This window comes from Astatotilapia calliptera, chromosome 7 (genome assembly GCF_900246225.1).
Source record: "Astatotilapia calliptera chromosome 7, fAstCal1.2, whole genome shotgun sequence".
Lineage (NCBI taxonomy): Eukaryota > Metazoa > Chordata > Actinopteri > Cichliformes > Cichlidae > Astatotilapia > Astatotilapia calliptera.
The window spans coordinates 27,762,818-27,781,894 of record NC_039308.1 but is presented as its reverse complement, the minus strand read 5'-3'; the positions used below and the strand labels follow the sequence as shown (position 1 = coordinate 27,781,894).

Here is a 19,077-nt window from a genome sequence, read left to right as displayed (position 1 = left end):
ATACTTTATTCACAGTAGAACATAGAAAACATATCAAGTGTTTAAACTGGGACATTTTACTATTTCATGAAAAAATATTACCTCATTTTGAATCTGATGGCAGCAACACATCTCAAAAGAGACAGGGGCAACAAAAGGGTTGAAAAGTAAGTGCTAAAGTATTAAAAAGGAAAAAAAAAAACCTGGAGGAATATTTTGCAATTAAGGGTGTTTTGTAACAGGTCAGTAATATGATTGGGTTTAAACCGAATCATGTTAGAGAGGCAGAGCTCACAAACACCAATCTGCAAAAAGCTGCATCTTTATAATGTGAAACAACTTCAGAATGATCTTCCTCAGTTACGAAGTATAAAGTACTGGCCATTGTAGGTTGAATACATGTTTTTCTATCAAAATGATAAGTAGTCTCTCATTATATGACATCCTTTTGTTTGTTAACCAATTTTAATTAACAATAATATTAGTAATTGTAATAATAAATCACACCCACAGGTGTTTCTCTAAAGACACGGTTTAATCTAAGTGTTAAACATTAAAAAACATTTGATGATGTTGAACGTCAACGCTGTCTCTAAGACGAGAATCAAAGAAACTCCTGCTAAAAACAAAAGTCACTATCACGAGTCCAGTAAAAAAAAAATCTTAGAAATGGTAGATGACAACATAAATGTATGAAAATGATGATTTTCAAAATTTACAGTTATCTCATGTCCACATCATATTACAGTGACAGTTTTTCAACACTTCAGCCTAACATATCATTTTTTATTGACATAGATAGTCTCAGTTATTATTCATTTTTAAATTTTAAAGAAATTACCCAATTTCCTTCGGGGCCAATAACGTTTATTGAATTGAACTGAATTGAATTGAAAGATTTAAAGAGATCAAGGAAAATTGTGGTTTAGCAAAGATACGAGAGTGAGAATTTAACAATCAATGGCAGTGAATCAGTCCACGTTTATGGTATCACCTGTTGCCGTCGATTCAAGGCACCAGTTTTTGTTTTAATTTTCACCTGAGCAAAGTCCCCATATACATCTTAATCATATGTTACTATTTCTTTCCATGGTTTTTCCCCATTTGGGCCATTGGAACGGTCCAACAGTACTAGCATGTTGTAATGAACCCTTACCTAACCACACTGAGAAAAGCACATAGTCCTCGTGTGTCACGTATAACTTTCCTTCCTGGTGTCAGGAAAACTTTAACCAGCCTTTTATGAATGATTTAACGTCCAAGGTAATAGCTGGCACTTAGATAAATCTCTAAATCTGGATTCTACAACCCCGGGTTAAAGCCATTACGGACTTTGGCCAAGAGGTTCAAGGTATGTAAACTGAACTGACTTATCTTTCATTGCAATAAATAATACTTTCATATTGTGGCACATGTGTGTTGTACTAAAACTGCACACAGAGTATTAGCCAGAAACTGAGTGGAAACTAGCTTGGGAATGAAAAAAAGCAAACATCCATCCAGTTATACACTACAGGCAAGCATGCACAGATTCAGAGTTCATCAGTGCTTGCTCTGCTTTAACAGCTTATTTACTGATGTCACTAATGCTTTTTCAGGGGTAGCTCCTGAAAAAAATTCAGGTTCACTTAACTCTAGACTATGTAAAACTGTTGTCTGAAAACTAATTGCAAAAGTCTATATTCAGTCATTAGCACTGAAAAGTTAAAAAGCTATGTGTTTGTTTGTGTCGCTACTCCTCCAGCTCATTTCCTTTTCCTGCAAAGAGAAGACTTGACAGAACAAAACGAAACTGCTACTGACTGAGAACACCTACTGCAGCTCTTTTTGGACCACATTTTCTTCATCTTACTTGGAAAAAATATAATGACGTACACTTGAAAAAGATTTTAAAAATGCATGTAGTAAAGTTGGATTTCAAACCTTTACAATTTTTTTTACTTTTAAAAGCAGAAAATTTGTTATATTTTTTAAGCCATTTCTGTCTCATTGGTTTATCACTGGATATGTGTCTTCACCATATCGTTCATTTACTCTGGCTTGCGTTGCTCATTGCCAACTTGAATCCATTTTTTTTATATCTTTGAAACAGAAGGCTTTGGATCAAATTTAATAGGCACAAAGCTTAAAAATATATTTTCCACTGTTTTCTAAAAAGAAGGGTTATAAAAAGCATCATAGAGCTATCTAATGCCCAAACTGATACTGCCTAAACATTTTTTCACAATACCAGTGGGAAATCAAACAGAGGAATGAACCGGGCACATCTTTTCTCTTTCTCCTCTGGCTCACCTACACCTCAGAGTCCTCTGACCTGCTCTCTGTGGCTGCAGCTGCCCTGTTAGCATGGACAACAGCAGCGTGAACTGTGTGAAACAGAAGGCTGCCCATGTCTTCGTCATTCTTACCAAAGAATTTTCCCTTCTGCAGGGTATCAATGAGTGAAGTGTTACAACAGGCAAGGAGCACACTCACGCCAATCCCTTTATATTCCTTGACCAGCCCTAGAAAAGCAGCCAAGCCTGCTGAATCTATGAAAGGGATTGCAGAACAGTCTAAAACTATTGTGTGAAACTCCAATTCTCTTTGGACCAGTCTCACTACAACATCTCCGTTATTTTTCTCTCCGTTCGCCTTGGCCTGCTTCGCAGACGCATCTTTGGCCTTCTTCTCTGCCTTTTTCCTTTTGGTCAGCTCAAAGAAGGGTTCGACTCCGACAGCTTTGTAGAGAGACTTGAGAAAAGACTCCTTATTGGCGTAGTACAAAGGAGCCTGGAAGCGGAATATTTGAACCCGAGATGGTGCCACAAGGTTCTTATACTCTTCCAAGTCCTCGTAAAAATCAGTGTCATCAACCCGGCCCAGGAGGGAGACCTGACATCAAACCCCAGAGTGTTGAGATTATTCACAATTACTTGAATCATTTTCCAATTATTAGTGTAATCATCATTTAAAATGATCTTATTTGCTTACCTTTGGATTTTGAGTCCTAAAGATGAAGCAGATCATGGAAAAGATTATTCCTACAAGGAGGCCCAGCTCCACACTGATCAGAGCCGTGGCTGACATGGCAACCAGCCAAACGATGGCGTCATTTCGGCTCGCACGCCACTTAGCCGGTACATCCCTGAACTTTCTCAGTGCCCCCCGAAGGCTAACAATTATGATACAAGCAAGCACACATTTCTGGAGAGCTTGGAAGAAAGGTGCAAAGAAGAGGAGGACAAGGAGGACTACCAGGGCACTGATCAGACTTGACACCTGGTGGAGATGGTAGAAGACAGACAGAGCTGATAGTTATGAAGAAATCAAATTACCACACAAATACTAACACCGCACACTTGACGTCAGGACAGACTTGAAAAAGGTTACAAGAAAATGTTTTCTCTCACAGGAAAGTTTGAGCAGGATAATAACGTGGAGGTCTGAGCTGTCACCAGTGATGAACCTAACCCTGGGTAATCAGACTAAGTCTTGGCAATCAGCAAAAAAAGAAAATAATCAATCTAATGGACATACATCAAAAAACATTCACATTTTTTGCAAAAAAGTCCATTTAGGTTAGGGTTAGGGTTATCACCAGTGATGACTTACAACTCAGAAGGTATTCCCCAAGGCATTTTTAGTACGTCACTTGCTTTCACCAGCAATTTCACAACTAAATGTAGTGAGAACACTTTTTTCCAAGATCTTCAAGTGAGAGATTTTAGACTATTCCTTCAGGTCAAAGAAGAAATGTACCTGTGTCTTGCAGCCTGTGGAGTCCTTCACCATTGTTTTTGCCAGTGCTGCACTGGTGGTGAATGAGTGGAAGAAGGAGGGAATGATATTACAGAAGCCGATAGCCAGCATCTCCTGGTTGGGACGAACGGTGTAGCCATGTTTCTTAGCAAACATTTCAGACAAAGACACCGTGAAGGCAAAACTACAAGACAAAAATAATATTTTTGGTGAATATTTAGGTTTTGCAAATTCATCTCACCTGAGGTCAGCATGTTTTCTAGCAACTTATCAAACATTATTTAACGGATCAAGAAGGCTTTTTAGAAAGTTCAGCAGTTTGAAGAATCTAACTTCCCATACCACTTTCCTTTAAAAAAGATACAAACAATAGAGGTGGAAATGACCTTAGGTGTGTGTGTTTTGAAAGGAAAGCCCAGTCAAAACTCAAAGTCGTGCATCCCGCCCAGACAATAATGTGGCTACTGATATGTATCTGTAATAACTAAGATTAGAGGCACATGTTCCTGCAAAGTCAACCTGCTGTTAAACTGGTTTCACTTTACCTAATGACTGCCAAAGGAATGGCATCCAGCACCACACGGGACATCAGACTAAAGCCGGGCAGCTGGGGAGGCATGAACCCTGTGGGGATGTGACCAGAAACGCTAGAGCCATAACGGCTGTTCAGCTCTCCAAAATGACTGGCTAGTGTAGCTCCGGCCACTACTACAAGCTCAGTGGGGAGAGGCATCTTCAGACGATCCTTATAGCGTTCCTGAATCTCCTTTGCTGCCACTGAAATAAAAATGTATTGTGAAATAAAAATCCATGTTAAAGAAAATTTTATTTTTCCAGGTTACATTATATTGATATTATATACGTATCCAAATGTGACTGACCTAATATTGAGATACAGATGGCACTAGTGATGAGGTCACACAGGTTGGTCTTGTGAATGTTGGAGAAGATGTTGAACCAGGTAACGACTACTGTGCCATAGCCCTGGTGACGTGGAATCTTTAAACCCAGGAGGTATTTAGCCTGCACGGTCAGGATGGTGAAGGACGCTCCGGTGGCAAAGCCATCGAGCATGGGAGCCGAAAGGTAAACTGAGACAAATCCCAGTCGAAACACTGCCATCAAAACCTGCCGAGGAGACAAGGATGTAGAGGAGAGAGAGAGTAAAAAAAAACAAAACATGCTGGTCTGTTAAGTGGCTGCAGGTGTTTTGATCGATTTGTGAAAAAGGTTCAAGTTAGAAGCATATAGAAACCAAAGTCCAGTGTGACGTGTGGAAATTTAAGCCCAAAAAGGAAAAGAATAAATACCAGAAAACTGGAAAAATTCTAATGCAATAGCTGTGAGATCATCATCATAATAATGACCCTTCCACAGAAACACATCGTCTAACTGTGCTGTATTATTTTACCATCCTTAATTAAAGCATTATCACTGTAGTCGGATGAAACACTTGGTCAGGCTGCATACATTGTGTGAAAAAGTAATTACTCCCTTGTTAAATCATGAATTAACTGTGATTGAGCCCATTTTTTGAAAAACCAAGTTCAATTACATTAGCTAAACCCTGACCTGATTACTAAGAAAAATGCAGAATAAAAAAAATACCTTCAATAGAACCTGTCTGACAAACTGAAGTAGGCTGAAAGAGCTAAAAATGAAATGTATCATGCCACAATTTAAATACATTTAAATAAACAGCTGAGAATCAAAGTCATTGATATCTATCAGGAAGTGTCATAAAGCCATTTCTAAGGGTTTGGTACTCTAGCAAACCACACACACCATTATCCACAAATGGAGAAAGCTTGGGATAGTGGTGAACCTTCCCAGGAGTGAACGGCCTACCAAAATTACTCCAAGAGCACACTGATGACTCACCCAGGAGGCCACAGAAGAACCCAGACTAACATCTAAAGAACTGTCTCAGTTGCCTCAGTTAATGTCAGTGTAAATGATCCAACAATAAGAAAGAGACTGGGTAAAAATGGCATCCATGGGCAGTGAAAACCACTGGTGACCAAAAAGAGCGCAAAGGTTCATCTTATCCAGGTCGCTGCTCGTGCGGTCGACAGGCCAGTCAGCTGATTCTGATTATCAAACAACATCCTGACCATTCCAAAGATTTTGGGGACTTTTTGGAAGGTTTGAATCCCATTATATCTGGTATAAAACTACATCCGCATTTAATAAAGAACAGACAAATATGGTGGTGGTAGTGTGATGATCTCGGGCTGCTTTGCTGCTTAAGGATCTGGGTGACTTGCTGTAATTGATGGAACTGAATGAATTCTGTTCTCTACCAGAAAATTCTGATGGAAAATGACAAAATTAAGTTCTGGAGTAGCCTAGACTTAAATCAGATCGAGATGCTTAGCTAGGTTTAAATCGGTTATTCATGATCAAAACCCCCAATGTGGCTGATTTAAAATGATTTTGCAAAGAAGAGTTGGCCAAATTCTTCCACAGTGATGTGAAAGACTCATTGTCTGTTATTGCAAATGGTTGATTGCAGTTCTTGCTGCAAAGGACTGCAAAACCAGTTATTAAGTTTAGGGTCCAATTGCTATTTTGCACAGAGTCAGATAGATTTTAATAACTTTTTTTCTCTTTATTAAGTGAAATCAACGTTCGTAAAACTACATTTTTGTATTTACTCGGGTTATCTTTGTATAATAATAAAATATGTTTGACGATCAGAAACATGAAACTGCAACAAATCTGCAGAAAAATAAGAAAACAGGAAGAGGGCCAACACTTGTTCATAGCACTGTATCAGTGTGTGCATCTTGCCAACAAAGGTGCTTGAAAAACAGAATACACAGAAAAACAATTGTGCTCTTTACCTGGTAGACTCCAGCCAGGAATGTAACAGCAACAGCAATGCTGATGGCGTAACACTCCTTCCCACACTGCATACCCATTAACTCCACAGTGTGAACTTTAGTGACTGTGAGGTTTATGCCCAGTGTATCATTAAGGACATCAATATTAGACACTGCTGAGTCCTCACTGAGGTCAAAACCTGCCTTGAACACCTCCCTATCCACCACCTGTAGAAAAAAGAAAATGACAACATAAAATCTTTAGCTGCATGCTTAACATGCACGTGGGAGATTGACCAGTTTCTGATTTATTACCTGTCCAATCATGAGGCTCATGAGGCTGAAGATGCCTACAGACACATGCCTGGATGTCCCCATGAGGAAGTAGATGATGTTAGCATAAAACGAGGTGTATAGGCCATATATGGGCTCCACCCCTGCCAGCAGGCAGTAAGCAATGGCCTGTGGTACCAAGATGATACCTACAATCATCCCAGACATCACATCACCCCAGACATACTCTTTAATGTTGTATTTAGGCAACCAGCGCATCACAGGGAAAAACCCTGACAGGGTGGATCGGATTCTGGGCACAGAGCAAGTTACAGCTTGCTTCAGCTTTGATTTAAGGACTGACACTGCAGGCTTTCGCTGGCGAACTTGTCGCTCCAAGAGAATGGGTATGTCCGGTGGGGTTTCTGTGGTGTTGGCAGCTTCCTCCATGGTCTCAGAGAGGAAGAAGAGGGAGCACAGTGTAAGGAAAAGGGAAGCGTTGACGATGAAGTGGTCAGCTTTGCTCCTGCGAAAGAGAGGGACAAATACAGTTTTATATCCAGTGATTCCTACTTGAGTGCATTGTTTGTAACTTTGAGATCTAACAAATTTGTTGACGGCTGTCAGAATGGTCCATTTAAACCATTTTCATCCAAAAGTTCAGCTTGGACTCCATCTTTTAAGGATTCCTTAAGTCACAGTTCTCATGACATGCAAATGCTGTTCTCTGTAACGGTCCCACGTTTTTGTGATGACATAGTGTAATTTTGCTGATGTTTTTTCTTTGTGCATTCTTCCACGTCCTTTAAACTGCTGATACAGAGCTCTGTGTGAGAACGTTCACTCGGGGTTATGAATTAACTTAACACTATCTTTCTTTGTAAATAAACTAACAACAGGGCAAGGGTTAATTAGCTCCATTGAAAATCCATGACAAGATGTGCCATTAAGTTAAACTTCCTCACTGTCTAGAAGCAAACATACCACACACACACACACACACACACACACACACACACACACACACACACACACACACACACACACACACACACACGATTTAAATACAATATGGACAAGGTTAAATTGTGATATGATGTAAGGCACAAGTGAAACATAGCTTATCTTATACCCCTACACTCTTTAATTGTGGCTATGCTGGGGTTGAGTGGGGGCAAGGTTACTGAAGACCAAAGCGATGGGAAATTACTGACAATGGCCTTATAAACACAGAACAAAACATGACTGCAGTCGTTATAAAATGATCCCTGGTGCTGGTTTTGGAAAAGAGAAATATAAATGGAAAGGAAAGCCCATATGTTGGATAGACCTATCCAGTAGTGCCTTTCCCCCCCAATAATAGCTAGAAAAGACTCCAGCCCCACATGCAACTCTAAATTGAGTAAGGGGTTAAGAAAATGAATGAGAAAACTAAGGTTTGTCTAGTTGGAAGCTTGCATTCATTTGAGTTTACTTCGTCATATCTAACATTCCAATAGTTTAGTGAATTCACTCATGTGCAAACCATTACAGCTCCCAGTAGATGAAGCCTAATGACTGTGGTGAATTTCATATTTTGACCTAGTGCAACACTGAGTTAACATTTGGTATTTTTAGTGAAATTTCTTAAAAACTATTACCATGAAAATTGTTTCAGGGATTCAAAGGACAAAGCCTAATCTTACAGCTATCATGTATGACTTATCCTTATCCTTATATTTTATAGCCTCCAAATATGTGAGATTCCCAGACAATAATCCAAATGTGTTTTGACACATTTGTTCAGTGAAACGTTTGATCAAATATGAATGAAATTTGCAACAGCACTTACATCATCAGGTCATTTTAGCAATATTTTAACCATATTTGATACACTTCAAGCACTTTTCTGCCTCAAATCTACTGCCAATTTAGAATCACCAATTAAGCTAGCTCACATTTCTCTGGACTGTGAGAGGAAACCTTAAGGACAAATATGCAATCTCAGCACAGAACCAGGGAATGTCTTGCTGTGAGACAATAGAGCTAACAACTGCACAAACATGCAGTCCAAATGCCTGCAGAACTTGTGTTTTGCGCTGTTTAGCATGCTAAAACTAGCCATGATGAAAATAAAATTGAAATTGTCAGTATGAGCTTGCTAGATTCTTTTTATTATCACCTAGCTTAAAGTAGGCATGAAACACTATACATACTACGCTTTAGTACATGAATTCTAACTCTAAAATTTGTCATAGGTTTTCAAGTTGCAGTGAAACTGGGTCAAAAGTGTCTAAATGTAGCATAGCAACATATTTGTCCCAAAGCACAGAAGGTCACGAGGTGGTTGATGGGCTAACTATTACACCACATACAATAACTAACTCAAAATAAGTCAAATTAAACAAAAAAAAAAAATGCTTTAGGTACTGTTTTTGGTGACAGGGATGAATGAAAAAAATTATCCACTATCTATACAGATGCTGCTATAGCTCACCTGGTTAAACAGTGTGATTCTGAAGTGCTGTACTGTATGCTTGTAAGTTTTCTCCCCAACAAAAACAAAAAGGTCGACGAAACGTCGTCACCTGCAGATGCCTTTGGTTTCATTCTATAATACTGGACTTATTTTTCTACAAGGTTTGAACTTTGAGAGTGTTTAAACGAGAGAAAGTGTGAAAATGTTCATGCCTGTCTGAGAAAAGTGTATAAAGTGTGTAGTGAGGGGTTTTACAGCCTTAAGACAGCTATAGTAATTGTAAAAAATAAAACTGGCTACTTCGCAGATTTCACTCATTGCGGGTTATTTTTAGAACATAACTCGAGGGACCGCTGCAATAAATCATAATTAAACTGTATTGTCCCTTTTTAATCATTGCTTCTTAAGCAGCAGACGGTCCATTATCGCTGGCTAGCTATTTCATAAATGAGGACTATGTGGAGGACAGGGTTTTTTGAGCTAGGTGTATTAGTAGGCCACTCTATGTTTGATTTTTCTTCCTTCAATGTCATCAGGATCAGGATCAGCTCTGACCTATAAGCAAAGCATTATGATTTCACAGTTTTACAGGCTTATTAGTTACTCAGCATTTTGACTGCATAGGTCTTGACATTTATTGGAATGAAGCCTCAATACTATTTACTGAAGTGTTAAATTAACCAAACCTCTAATTTTTAAAAAACCTTTTTGTTCTAAATATCTAGGGAAGATTATCAGAGCTTTGTCGCTTGTAAACACATAATGTTCAACTAGCTTTTAAAAGCCATTACAGTTGCACCGAGTATAATTTATATATAGATATTAACTTGTCAGCACATTCCTGGTGTTCAACAATACAGTAGCAGCAGCGCTGCAGCTAAGATAACATGTCTCAGAAACCATAAAAAAAACCAAGTGACATATAATCTGTCTGTGCCATCAGAACGCTGACATGTGCTGTGATTTACTGTAGACTTCCTGTGGCAGCGCTGGCTGTTATGTAGTCAATGGCTTGATAGGAATTGTTTATCTTTTATATATTTGCTGTTTTTGTTTCTGATTAGTTTTGCTCATATTTAACTTTTATGTTGCTTTTTATTAAACTCGCTGTCTCTGGGTAGTTTTGTTTAGCGAGCAAAAACTGTTCAGGCAGCACAGAATCGGCTCCTTTGAAGCAACAAACAAGTCTATGTTCATGTGGGTATCATAAATCTCACCTGAAGTTTCTAACTGATAGAAGTGACAGGAGATAAATTGTGACCGTTCTCATTGACAAAAAACACATAAAAAGAAATCAAGAGCTGGCTTGCTGTTTGCTTGGTAGCTCACCCCCGCCAGCAGATACAATCTGTAAAGATTAACTGCTTTGAGGAATAGAACTCACACTGAGGACCCAAACAAATTTAGTTCATTTAGTTCAGTGTCAGCCCCGAAAAGCACCGAAACCAACTGATTGAAGGTGTGACAGTCAGCCGTTTCTAATCAAAGTTTTCTGCCTTTAATCATGTGATGAAAGCACTTCTCAGCTGCTTAGAATTCACCTTGGAGTCCATCCCAGCTGTCATTTAATCTCAAAATATAAATTTGTGTATACCACAAAAAGTGACTAAATTATGCCAGGTCTGCATATTATGTGCATACGCAGAAACTTTCATAGTATTGCAGTGACCTAAAGTACACAGATAGAAAATGTGGCATTCCACATAATGAGCACTAAATCTGAGGTCTTCCAAAGCCAACAGTCCTTCTGCAGGCAACTTGTTTTGAAGCTAACCTCAAGTCAGAGAACCGGCATTTTTGCAAGTCATTACACTCGTTTAAGTCAGGCTCCAGAATTGTTTCACACAGATGTGATGTCAAAAATGACAGCGAGGATAACATCTAGAGCAGCGGTCCCCAACCCCCGGGCCTCGGACCGGTACCGGTCCGTGAGTCGTTTGGTACCGGGCCGCGAGAGTTGAGGCTCAGGTGTGAAATGTATGGTTTTCAGGGTTTTTATCAGTTTTTAGCGTTATTTTGTTATCATTTTTATCGTTAACTCGGTTTTCCTGGGTCTTTTCACGTGTGTTATGAATAAATCTTCTTTTCTTCGGTACCGGTACTAGTTTTATTTTGTTGTATTTATCCGCGACACCTTAAAGGCCGGTCCGTGCAAATAATGTCGGGCATAAACTGGTCCGTGGCGCAAAAAAGGTTGGGGACCGCTGATCTAGAGAGAAAAACACTGAGTAAGCTAAATTGTCACACAACCGCTCCATGCCAGCTTAGCGCAGTAGGTGTAATTTATCATTAATACCGCTGAAACATCTCTAATCTGAAATGGGTGGAACTAAATAAAACACCTTTCTCTGTGGTGTTCAAAACCTTTGCAAATGGGGAATAAATAATTACAAAAACTCCTGAAATAACACAGACATCTGTTCCCTGCAGACTAACTACTCTCACTATAAAGAACAACTTTGAACTGTGCTTCCCAGTGAAAAACAAACTCAGCTTTCAAAGCCAGAATTTCCTCTACGTCCAAATCCAAATTCATAGAAAAGTTCCAGTCAGTGAAATTTAATAATGCACTCACCTGTAGAGTCACTGGCACAACTACAAATAGCCGTCTTCACTGTGTCATATTTAAGTCAACTCTGAGTGTATTTTTCTCTTCCTGTCCTCAAATCTCAGATGTCATGCAAGCAGTCAGACCAGTCGATGTGAGAGCTGAATGTATATGGTGAGATAAGAGCAGCGCTTTGTTCCCTCCCTACTGGGTTGATAGCTGGGAGTGGGTGGGTCTTGTATTTATATGCAAGTGTGTTTGTTGGCAAGAGGTTAAATTGAGTCAATTTTTTACTGGATCACAGTGTTTATCCACTCTGTTGGATGGCTCGGGCCGTGATTGTGTTTGCAATGTTAAAATGGACCTAGACTCTGTGTCAACATATCCATAGTATTTAAATATATCTTGTAGACAGAGTGGATTACAAAGCAAACAGAACCTAAGGTGTGACAAGCAGAGAATTGCTGCTGGGAAACAGCTTTCCTTAAAATAAACTCATGTCACCTGTGAGTTAAGTGGTCTTTGCATAATGATTTAAACAATGATTTGTTCCTATATGACTGGATTAAAAAACACAAAGCACACACAGAATGAGTAACATTGCACCAATAGCGTATTAATGAATTAGCACCTTAATCTAATCTGAGGTTATATCAGCTATTTTATAAGGTACAAGGTTCGGTAATTGATTAAAGTTCTTAATAGACACACATATAATCATTTAAAAATAATTCAGTATTGTGTAATATAAAGAAAAATCTGACATGGTAGTATTTTTTTTTCATCAAAGCACATTTAATTAGGATTTACAATAAATATGGTATTTGTGCTTCCGGATAAAAAGGCATTAGTATCTTACTAACCAATTTACATGTGTTTTTTTCAAGTCATAGGCAACTGCAGGTGTCAAATTGCTTCATTAGCATGTAAATCTTCCACAGAGATTGTGAATCCCTGTCACTAGAGAAGGGAAGGCAACACTTTGCCTACATTTGTCAGAGATCTTGATGAAAATAAACATATACATACTGTTTTACAAGGCGTTACCTGCTTCGCGAAAGCTGTAAAAGCAAAACCAAAAAGGCACCTGGGAGGTGGAAAAACAAATTCAGCAGTCAAAATGTGCCAACCTAACATTTCGCAGCAGTGCGCACGAACACTGAAAACTTTCAGTTTTAGTGCATTGACTGAATATTGCAGAGAAACTGTGACACACCAGCCCTTTACAAGCTGAGGAACCTATACTGACTCAGTAGCTGTGTTACTGATTGAATCAGTAGCTTTTTAAAGGCGATCTCGCCTGATGGGGGACTGTGAGAGTTGCTCCAGGCTCAAATGAAATTACTCGGTTACTCTGGTTAAAATCTTTCTAAAACGATCAGGAAAACAGTCCTGGTATCTTTGCACTGAGCTTATTACACTTTAACAGGTTAAACCAGCATTTCTTAACAGCTATGCAGCTGTTCCACTTCATACCTCATCACTATATTCCAAGGCAGTGCACTGTGAAGTGTGAGGTCGTGTGGATGAGCAGTTGTTATATTTCAGCTTAATCTGTTTTATATTAGCAGCTCATTCCAATAAGCCTTTGCATGTGAGATGTTTATGAAACATTGGTGAATTGCATTGTACAGAGTCTGCAAGTGTGGCATTAAGCATTTATTAAATAAACTCAATCACAATCCTGGGACACCAACTGATCTCAGCGTTATTGCACATCAGCTAACAGCTGTCCTGATGCCTTTTCACACATCCACTTGGTGAATCTAATTTAGGTCCAATATTTAAGCTGTCTTAATGCTGCCGTGCATTTGCAAGCCAGCCCGGTCCTGCTCTAAATGATGTTTCTGACCTAATCAGATAATCACAGTATCAATTGTCATTGATGCTTGTACCTGTCGCTTTTTCTTGGTCTCAGCTAGTCTTCTGATCAAATTAGTGGTTCGCTTTGCATTTTAAAGTTTCCATGGACAAGATACAGAGTCTGAATATGACAGGTGTTTGATGGCACAGAAGTTCTGTATGAATGGTTGAACCTTAAATGTAGTAAAAAGTGATTTGAGTTCACAGAGTAGAAAAACATTTTATAGAATATTGGGAAAAATAACGTTTTCGTAGGACCTTGATTAATCGATCAAATGATTAACAGATCGTGAGTTTGACAGTACCAGCGTTCAGTTGCTGTATGTGTCTTGGGAGTATGAAAAGGGGAATATTGGCAATTAATGGCCCATGCTTACACAGACATTCGGGTGTGTCTAAATTTATCTAAACTGACAGGTGAAAAATATTCAAAATAGTTGCCAGTCTTCCCAGGTGTGGATGTCCCAGCAAATCTACCCCAAGGTGAGATCACAGAAATTGCCAAAAAAAACCCAAACAAAAGCTACATTTCAGACTCTGCAAACTATTTTATTACATCAATGTAGGACTGTAAACCTCAATACAATTGGGTAGACAAAACAGAAAGCTGAACATGACATACTGCTAATAAAACCATTTAATAGCCACACTTTGTCACATAGCTAAATTCAACATCCAAACAGCCTCCAGGGATGTTTTGCTGTTTCTGTTGCACCTGTGACCGAGGGTTTCTAATATGAAGATAAATGCTTGGCAGGGCACGAGGGGCCAAAACTATTAAGCCCATTTTGAATGAAGAATTTCTATCTAAATGTGGACTGAACAAACCCGAGGATATCATTAATGAGAAAAACGATAATGGGGGGAAAAGCAATTGGTAAAAGCACTTTACCATGGAGTAGAATAAAGAAAACACTAAGTAACCTTATGAAACTGATAGTGTACTTATGATAGTTACATAAGTAAACCAATAAAACAAATCATCAGTCTGTCATCTCATAGTAAGAAGACTCTAGGTTTAAAGCTGTTCAAAGACATGACCGTCAGGTTATCTGATGATTCCAAAATACCTGGTGGCGTTCATGGATTGGTTATTTGAATCTGTGTTATCCTGTTAAATAAAATACTAATACTACTAATAATAATGAATTAATTATGAGAGAGTTAAGCCAAGGGTAACAGAGCCTTCATGCATTGAGTACATGAAATCCACAGAATTCCACAGGAATAAATTGGCATCCAATAAATGTTAAATGTCCAAATGTAGCTGTACAGGACCTAATGCTAACAATCAACATAAAACATGTGTTACGACAATTACAGTGCTGTGCAAAAAAAACTCTTCTTGAGCAACCCTTCATTTCTTTATATTTTGCTTCCAAGGAGCCAGACTTTCTTGTGATTTTTAAAAATGGTTGTGAGCAGGCTTTCTGAAGGTCCTTCAGAGTTCTTCTTTAAACATTGGCTGCTTTTTCACTGACTTTCAATCCAATCTTTGCACTGATAATTTTCAGAGGAAACCGATTTGTTTGTTAAGCTACTTATCACTGACATTTGAATCATTCAAACTTAAAAAACACACCTGAGTCTAACCAGTGTTGTTTCTACACATAAAAAGAACCAATTTTAAATTATATCTTTAGGAACTTTGTTACAAACATTCTCAATTTGGTCACTTTTCTTTTTGTTCAATCTCCAAATAATGTCAAAGAAAGTGGCAGGCCTAAAACTATCTGTAGCAGATGAACAGTATCTGACATTCATGACCTTAAGAAACAAGAAAAAAGACTGGACACCGGGGCGGATCTAGAGAAACTTTTCTTAGGGTGGCATGGAAATCAGATGGGGTGGCAAAATCAAAGCAATTTCTTCACACGTATGCAGGTGTTACTTCTGTAATAAGTACTATATATGGTTAAAATACATCAAATAGAGCAAGTATAACCATGTCTTCATATAAATATAGTCTGTAACTTTCTTATTGGTTTCAGCCCAGATTATTAGACACTCAATTATATAAAAAGGTGAATTTTGAGTACTGTATAATCTATGTAATAAATAAACATGTAGCCCAATAAGAATAAAATCAAGAAAGCTACACAACATGAGGTGGATCAGTTAGAAATACAAGTCTAACTAGAAGTTAGTTGTGACAAGGCGTTACCTGCTTCGCGAAAGCTGTAAAAGCAAAACCAAAAAGGCACCTGTGACGTCATACTTTTGCGACTTCGGGAAAAACCGGCGTAAAACAAAAAACTGTACTTAAGCTGCGTGAAACCGCCTCTGTCCGCCGATCAACTGACCCTGACCCTAACCCTAACCCTAACCCTTTAATAAACAGTAAGCAGAATTGATATTGTCCTTGCAACATTGGAATTTCATAAATGCACAAATGGCTTGGCACGCAAAGGAATAACGTCACAACAATGTGATTGGTCACTTGCAATGGTGAACCTGGAACAACATTTTCATGATGGTCTGGGAACAACACCAACACGAGGATATCAGATCATCCTTCCCTCCCCACAGCCTGGACCTGAACATTACTGAGGCAGTTTGGGATCATGCTGACAGAGAACAGAACAAAAGACAGTCAATATTAATTAAAAAGCTATAATGTTTGTTCAAGAAGTCTGGAGAACTTTTCCTGAAGACGACTTCAAGAAATTACAAGAAAGCTTGCCAAAGAGGGTTCAGGCTGTGTTTAAAGAATAAAGATGGTCAAACCAAATACTGACTTTCAAGTTTGTTAGCAATGTACAAACTCTGTTTTTGGATAATGTACCGTATTTCCGTGTAATTTTGCCCTTTAGAAAAATCCTTGTACTTATTTCCCACTTTAGCTAAACAAAATGACACAAGAGCACTCTGAGTGCACACTGCCCCTCCCAGAAGGGCAAGAGTTATACTAAAACAGTGATGTTTATGATGTTTTTATTACAACATGCTGCCGTTAGTCTGTTTTTATTACAACATGTTGCTGTCTGACCCATGACTTTGAAACATTACATACCATATTGTTGTATTTTATTATCTTTACCTCTGTGATTGGAGCCGAGTTGCTCTCTCCATGCTGTACATGCTCGCTCCATATTTGTGATAGATTACTCGATTTTTTTTGTCTAGGTGAACTTTGACCTTGTTCACTAACAATGAAGTTCAAGGTCAAATGCTTAGCCCGTCAGGGTATTCATGTCTCCCACGGCCTAGTATATTGTCATTAAATTTGAAGACAATGAATAAAAACACTGTGGGTAATATAATGTTTTTACTGATTTTCACATTTGGTGTGACCTTGATTGGTTTCACCAAAATTAAATCAGCTTGAGCTGTTACTGACAAAGTTTGAACATATCTTAAAAACTGAGCACACTAGACTGCTAACAAACAAACATACAGACAAACAAACATGACCGATTACGTCCTCCCTGCCTCAGGGGTGTGAATGAGGGGTGGCTAAATCATAGTATTTATATGTTGTTTTAACAACAAAGGAGCTCTGAAGAAGTTTTTAAAACTCTAAACTTGATGTAGTTATAGTCAAAACCTTCAAGAGTAAGACCAAAGAAATGTAATCAGGTGTTGAAATTCTCCAGTGAAACAGTGCAATGATAACATAATTGGAATATGTCAAACTTTTTAAGATTCTGTAGCTTTTTTTTTTTTTCAGATTAATTGTTCCTGAGGGACAAACATGCAAATTTTGGCACAGATTGTTTGTTATCTGCTTGTTGCTGTTATCTAAATAAGTCTGCAAGGGATAATAAATAGGGCTGAAATTCACAGTAAAGGACACTGTGTCTCTCTGTGTGTGCAAGTGTGTGGGTGTGTCCCTCAATGCATTATATGCTAGACTGAATGGCATATTTGTCAGTGAGATGTGGTAATTTGCTTCTTTATCTTCACTCAGTCACTATTGCGCTGTTGATATTGCACTCGTCTTTGAAGTGACAGTTTCTTCAGTCTTGTAGCATTTGTTTGTCTCTTTCAGTAAAGACCCTTATCTTTTTCCATCTGAAAGGATTACTGCACTGCCCCTTTAAATCCACCGGCAGCATGCATATGTCTGCAAGCCTGCTCCACCATCTACATGCTTCATCATGCTTTTCGGACACAGTCTTGGTTAAACACAAGCAATGTGAGGCAGGACTTACCCAGAGCGAAAGAGCTTGAATGTGTCCTGAAGGCAACACTGGCCATAACTCCCTGAGTCCTGCCTCCTCGTTCACTATCAGTCTGTTTTCCTCTGTACTGTTGTCCACTTTGCTGCTTGCTGACAATATCTGGCTTCTTCCTGCTTCCTACTGCAAAGCATGATGGGAGCAGCAGCCCCTCTTGTCCTTGGCAGCCTGTTGTCCGTGGAGAAGAGCCTGGCGGGGGGATGGGGAGAGAATATGAGAGAAGGAGAGAGTGAGAGAGAGGAACCGTTGTCTGTGGATGATGGAAACCATGGTAACTAAGCTCCTGCTAGTGCGTGTGTGTGCATATTAGTAAAGATGATGCATTTTGAGTATAAAATTTTATCATATTTCAGTATTATCATAAGGGAACAAACAAATCCCGTTCTTTCCTATTCAGCTCATAAACACAGCTCATATTTACACTGTCATTAATTTAACGATTAATGATGTCTTTTAAATCAGCGGTCTCCAACCTTTTTTGCGCCACGGACCGGTTTATGCCCGACAATATTTTCACGGACTGGCCTTTAAGGTGTCGCGGATAAATACAACAAAATAAAACTAGTACCGGTACCGAAAAAAAGAAGATTTATTCATAACACACTGTCAGTGCGCCCCAGGGTGGCTGTGGCTACAATGTAGCTTGCCATCACCAGTGTATGAATGTGTGCGTGAATGGGTGGATGACTGGATATGTAAAGCGCTTTGGGGTCCTTAGGGACTAGTAAAGCGCTATATAAATACAGGCCATTTACCATTTACCATGAAAAGACCCAGGAAAACCGAGTAAACGATAAAAACGATAACAAAATAACGCTGAAAACCGATAAAAACCCTGAAAACCATACATTTCACACCTGAGCCTCAACTCTCGTGGCCCGGTACCAAATGACTCACGGACCGGTACCGGTCTGAGGCCCGGGGGTTGGGGACCGCTGTTTTAAATAACAGATAAAAATATTCTGTGCCTCTCATGATCATCTGGAAAAGGGGCAGAATTATGCTCATTTCCTGCTTTAAGAGTTTAGTGTTGTGATTAGTGTGATTCACTATGTGAAACAAGCTGTTTTAGCTCCCTTCTCTCTTGCTTTTGTCATGGTCCGGGTGATTACGGGGTGTTTCCACTCTGCTGGGCTCCACCTTCAGACGGAGACTCCAATCAGCTTCCACACCTGGTTCCAATCAAGTCACCTGCATATAAGACCAGCG

The 19,077-nt window shown here is 39.0% G+C and overlaps 1 protein-coding gene across 2 annotated transcripts; it reads right to left on the bottom strand.

Annotated features, from left to right (window-relative positions):
• Positions 1–87: 87 nt before the first annotated feature.
• On the bottom strand, positions 88–17,909 carry slc26a1 (solute carrier family 26 member 1). 2 transcript variants are annotated; one of them, XM_026174184.1, is made up of 8 exons: positions 17,842–17,909; positions 6,861–7,344; positions 6,567–6,773; positions 4,602–4,848; positions 4,266–4,497; positions 3,721–3,904; positions 2,953–3,240; positions 88–2,853 (listed from the first exon to the last, which is right to left on the bottom strand). In XM_026174184.1, exons 2-8 carry the CDS (start codon positions 7,266–7,268, stop codon positions 2,272–2,274), a joined length of 2,148 nt encoding a protein of 715 aa, XP_026029969.1. In that variant the 5' UTR covers positions 7,269–7,344; positions 17,842–17,909; the 3' UTR covers positions 88–2,271. The 2 variants fall into 2 exon arrangements, with proteins under 2 accessions (XP_026029969.1, XP_026029968.1); XM_026174183.1 differs by lacking the exon at positions 17,842–17,909 and adding an exon at positions 11,852–12,453.
• Positions 17,910–19,077: the final 1,168 nt, after the last annotated feature.

What these genes read in the sequence shown, in the direction of transcription:
- slc26a1 (XM_026174184.1), bottom strand. Translation starts at nt 7,268, where the DNA reads ATGGAGGAAGCTGCCAACACCACAGAAACCCCACCGGACATACCCATT. An exon ending in TGAGCCTCATGATTGGACAG is followed by an intron (nt 6,774 to 6,860) that starts GTAATAAATCAG and finishes TTTTTTCTACAG; the next exon opens with GTGGTGGATAGGGAGGTGTT. An exon ending in ATTCCTTTGGCAGTCATTAG is followed by an intron (nt 3,905 to 4,265) that starts GTAAAGTGAAAC and finishes TTTGTCTTGTAG; the next exon opens with TTTTGCCTTCACGGTGTCTT.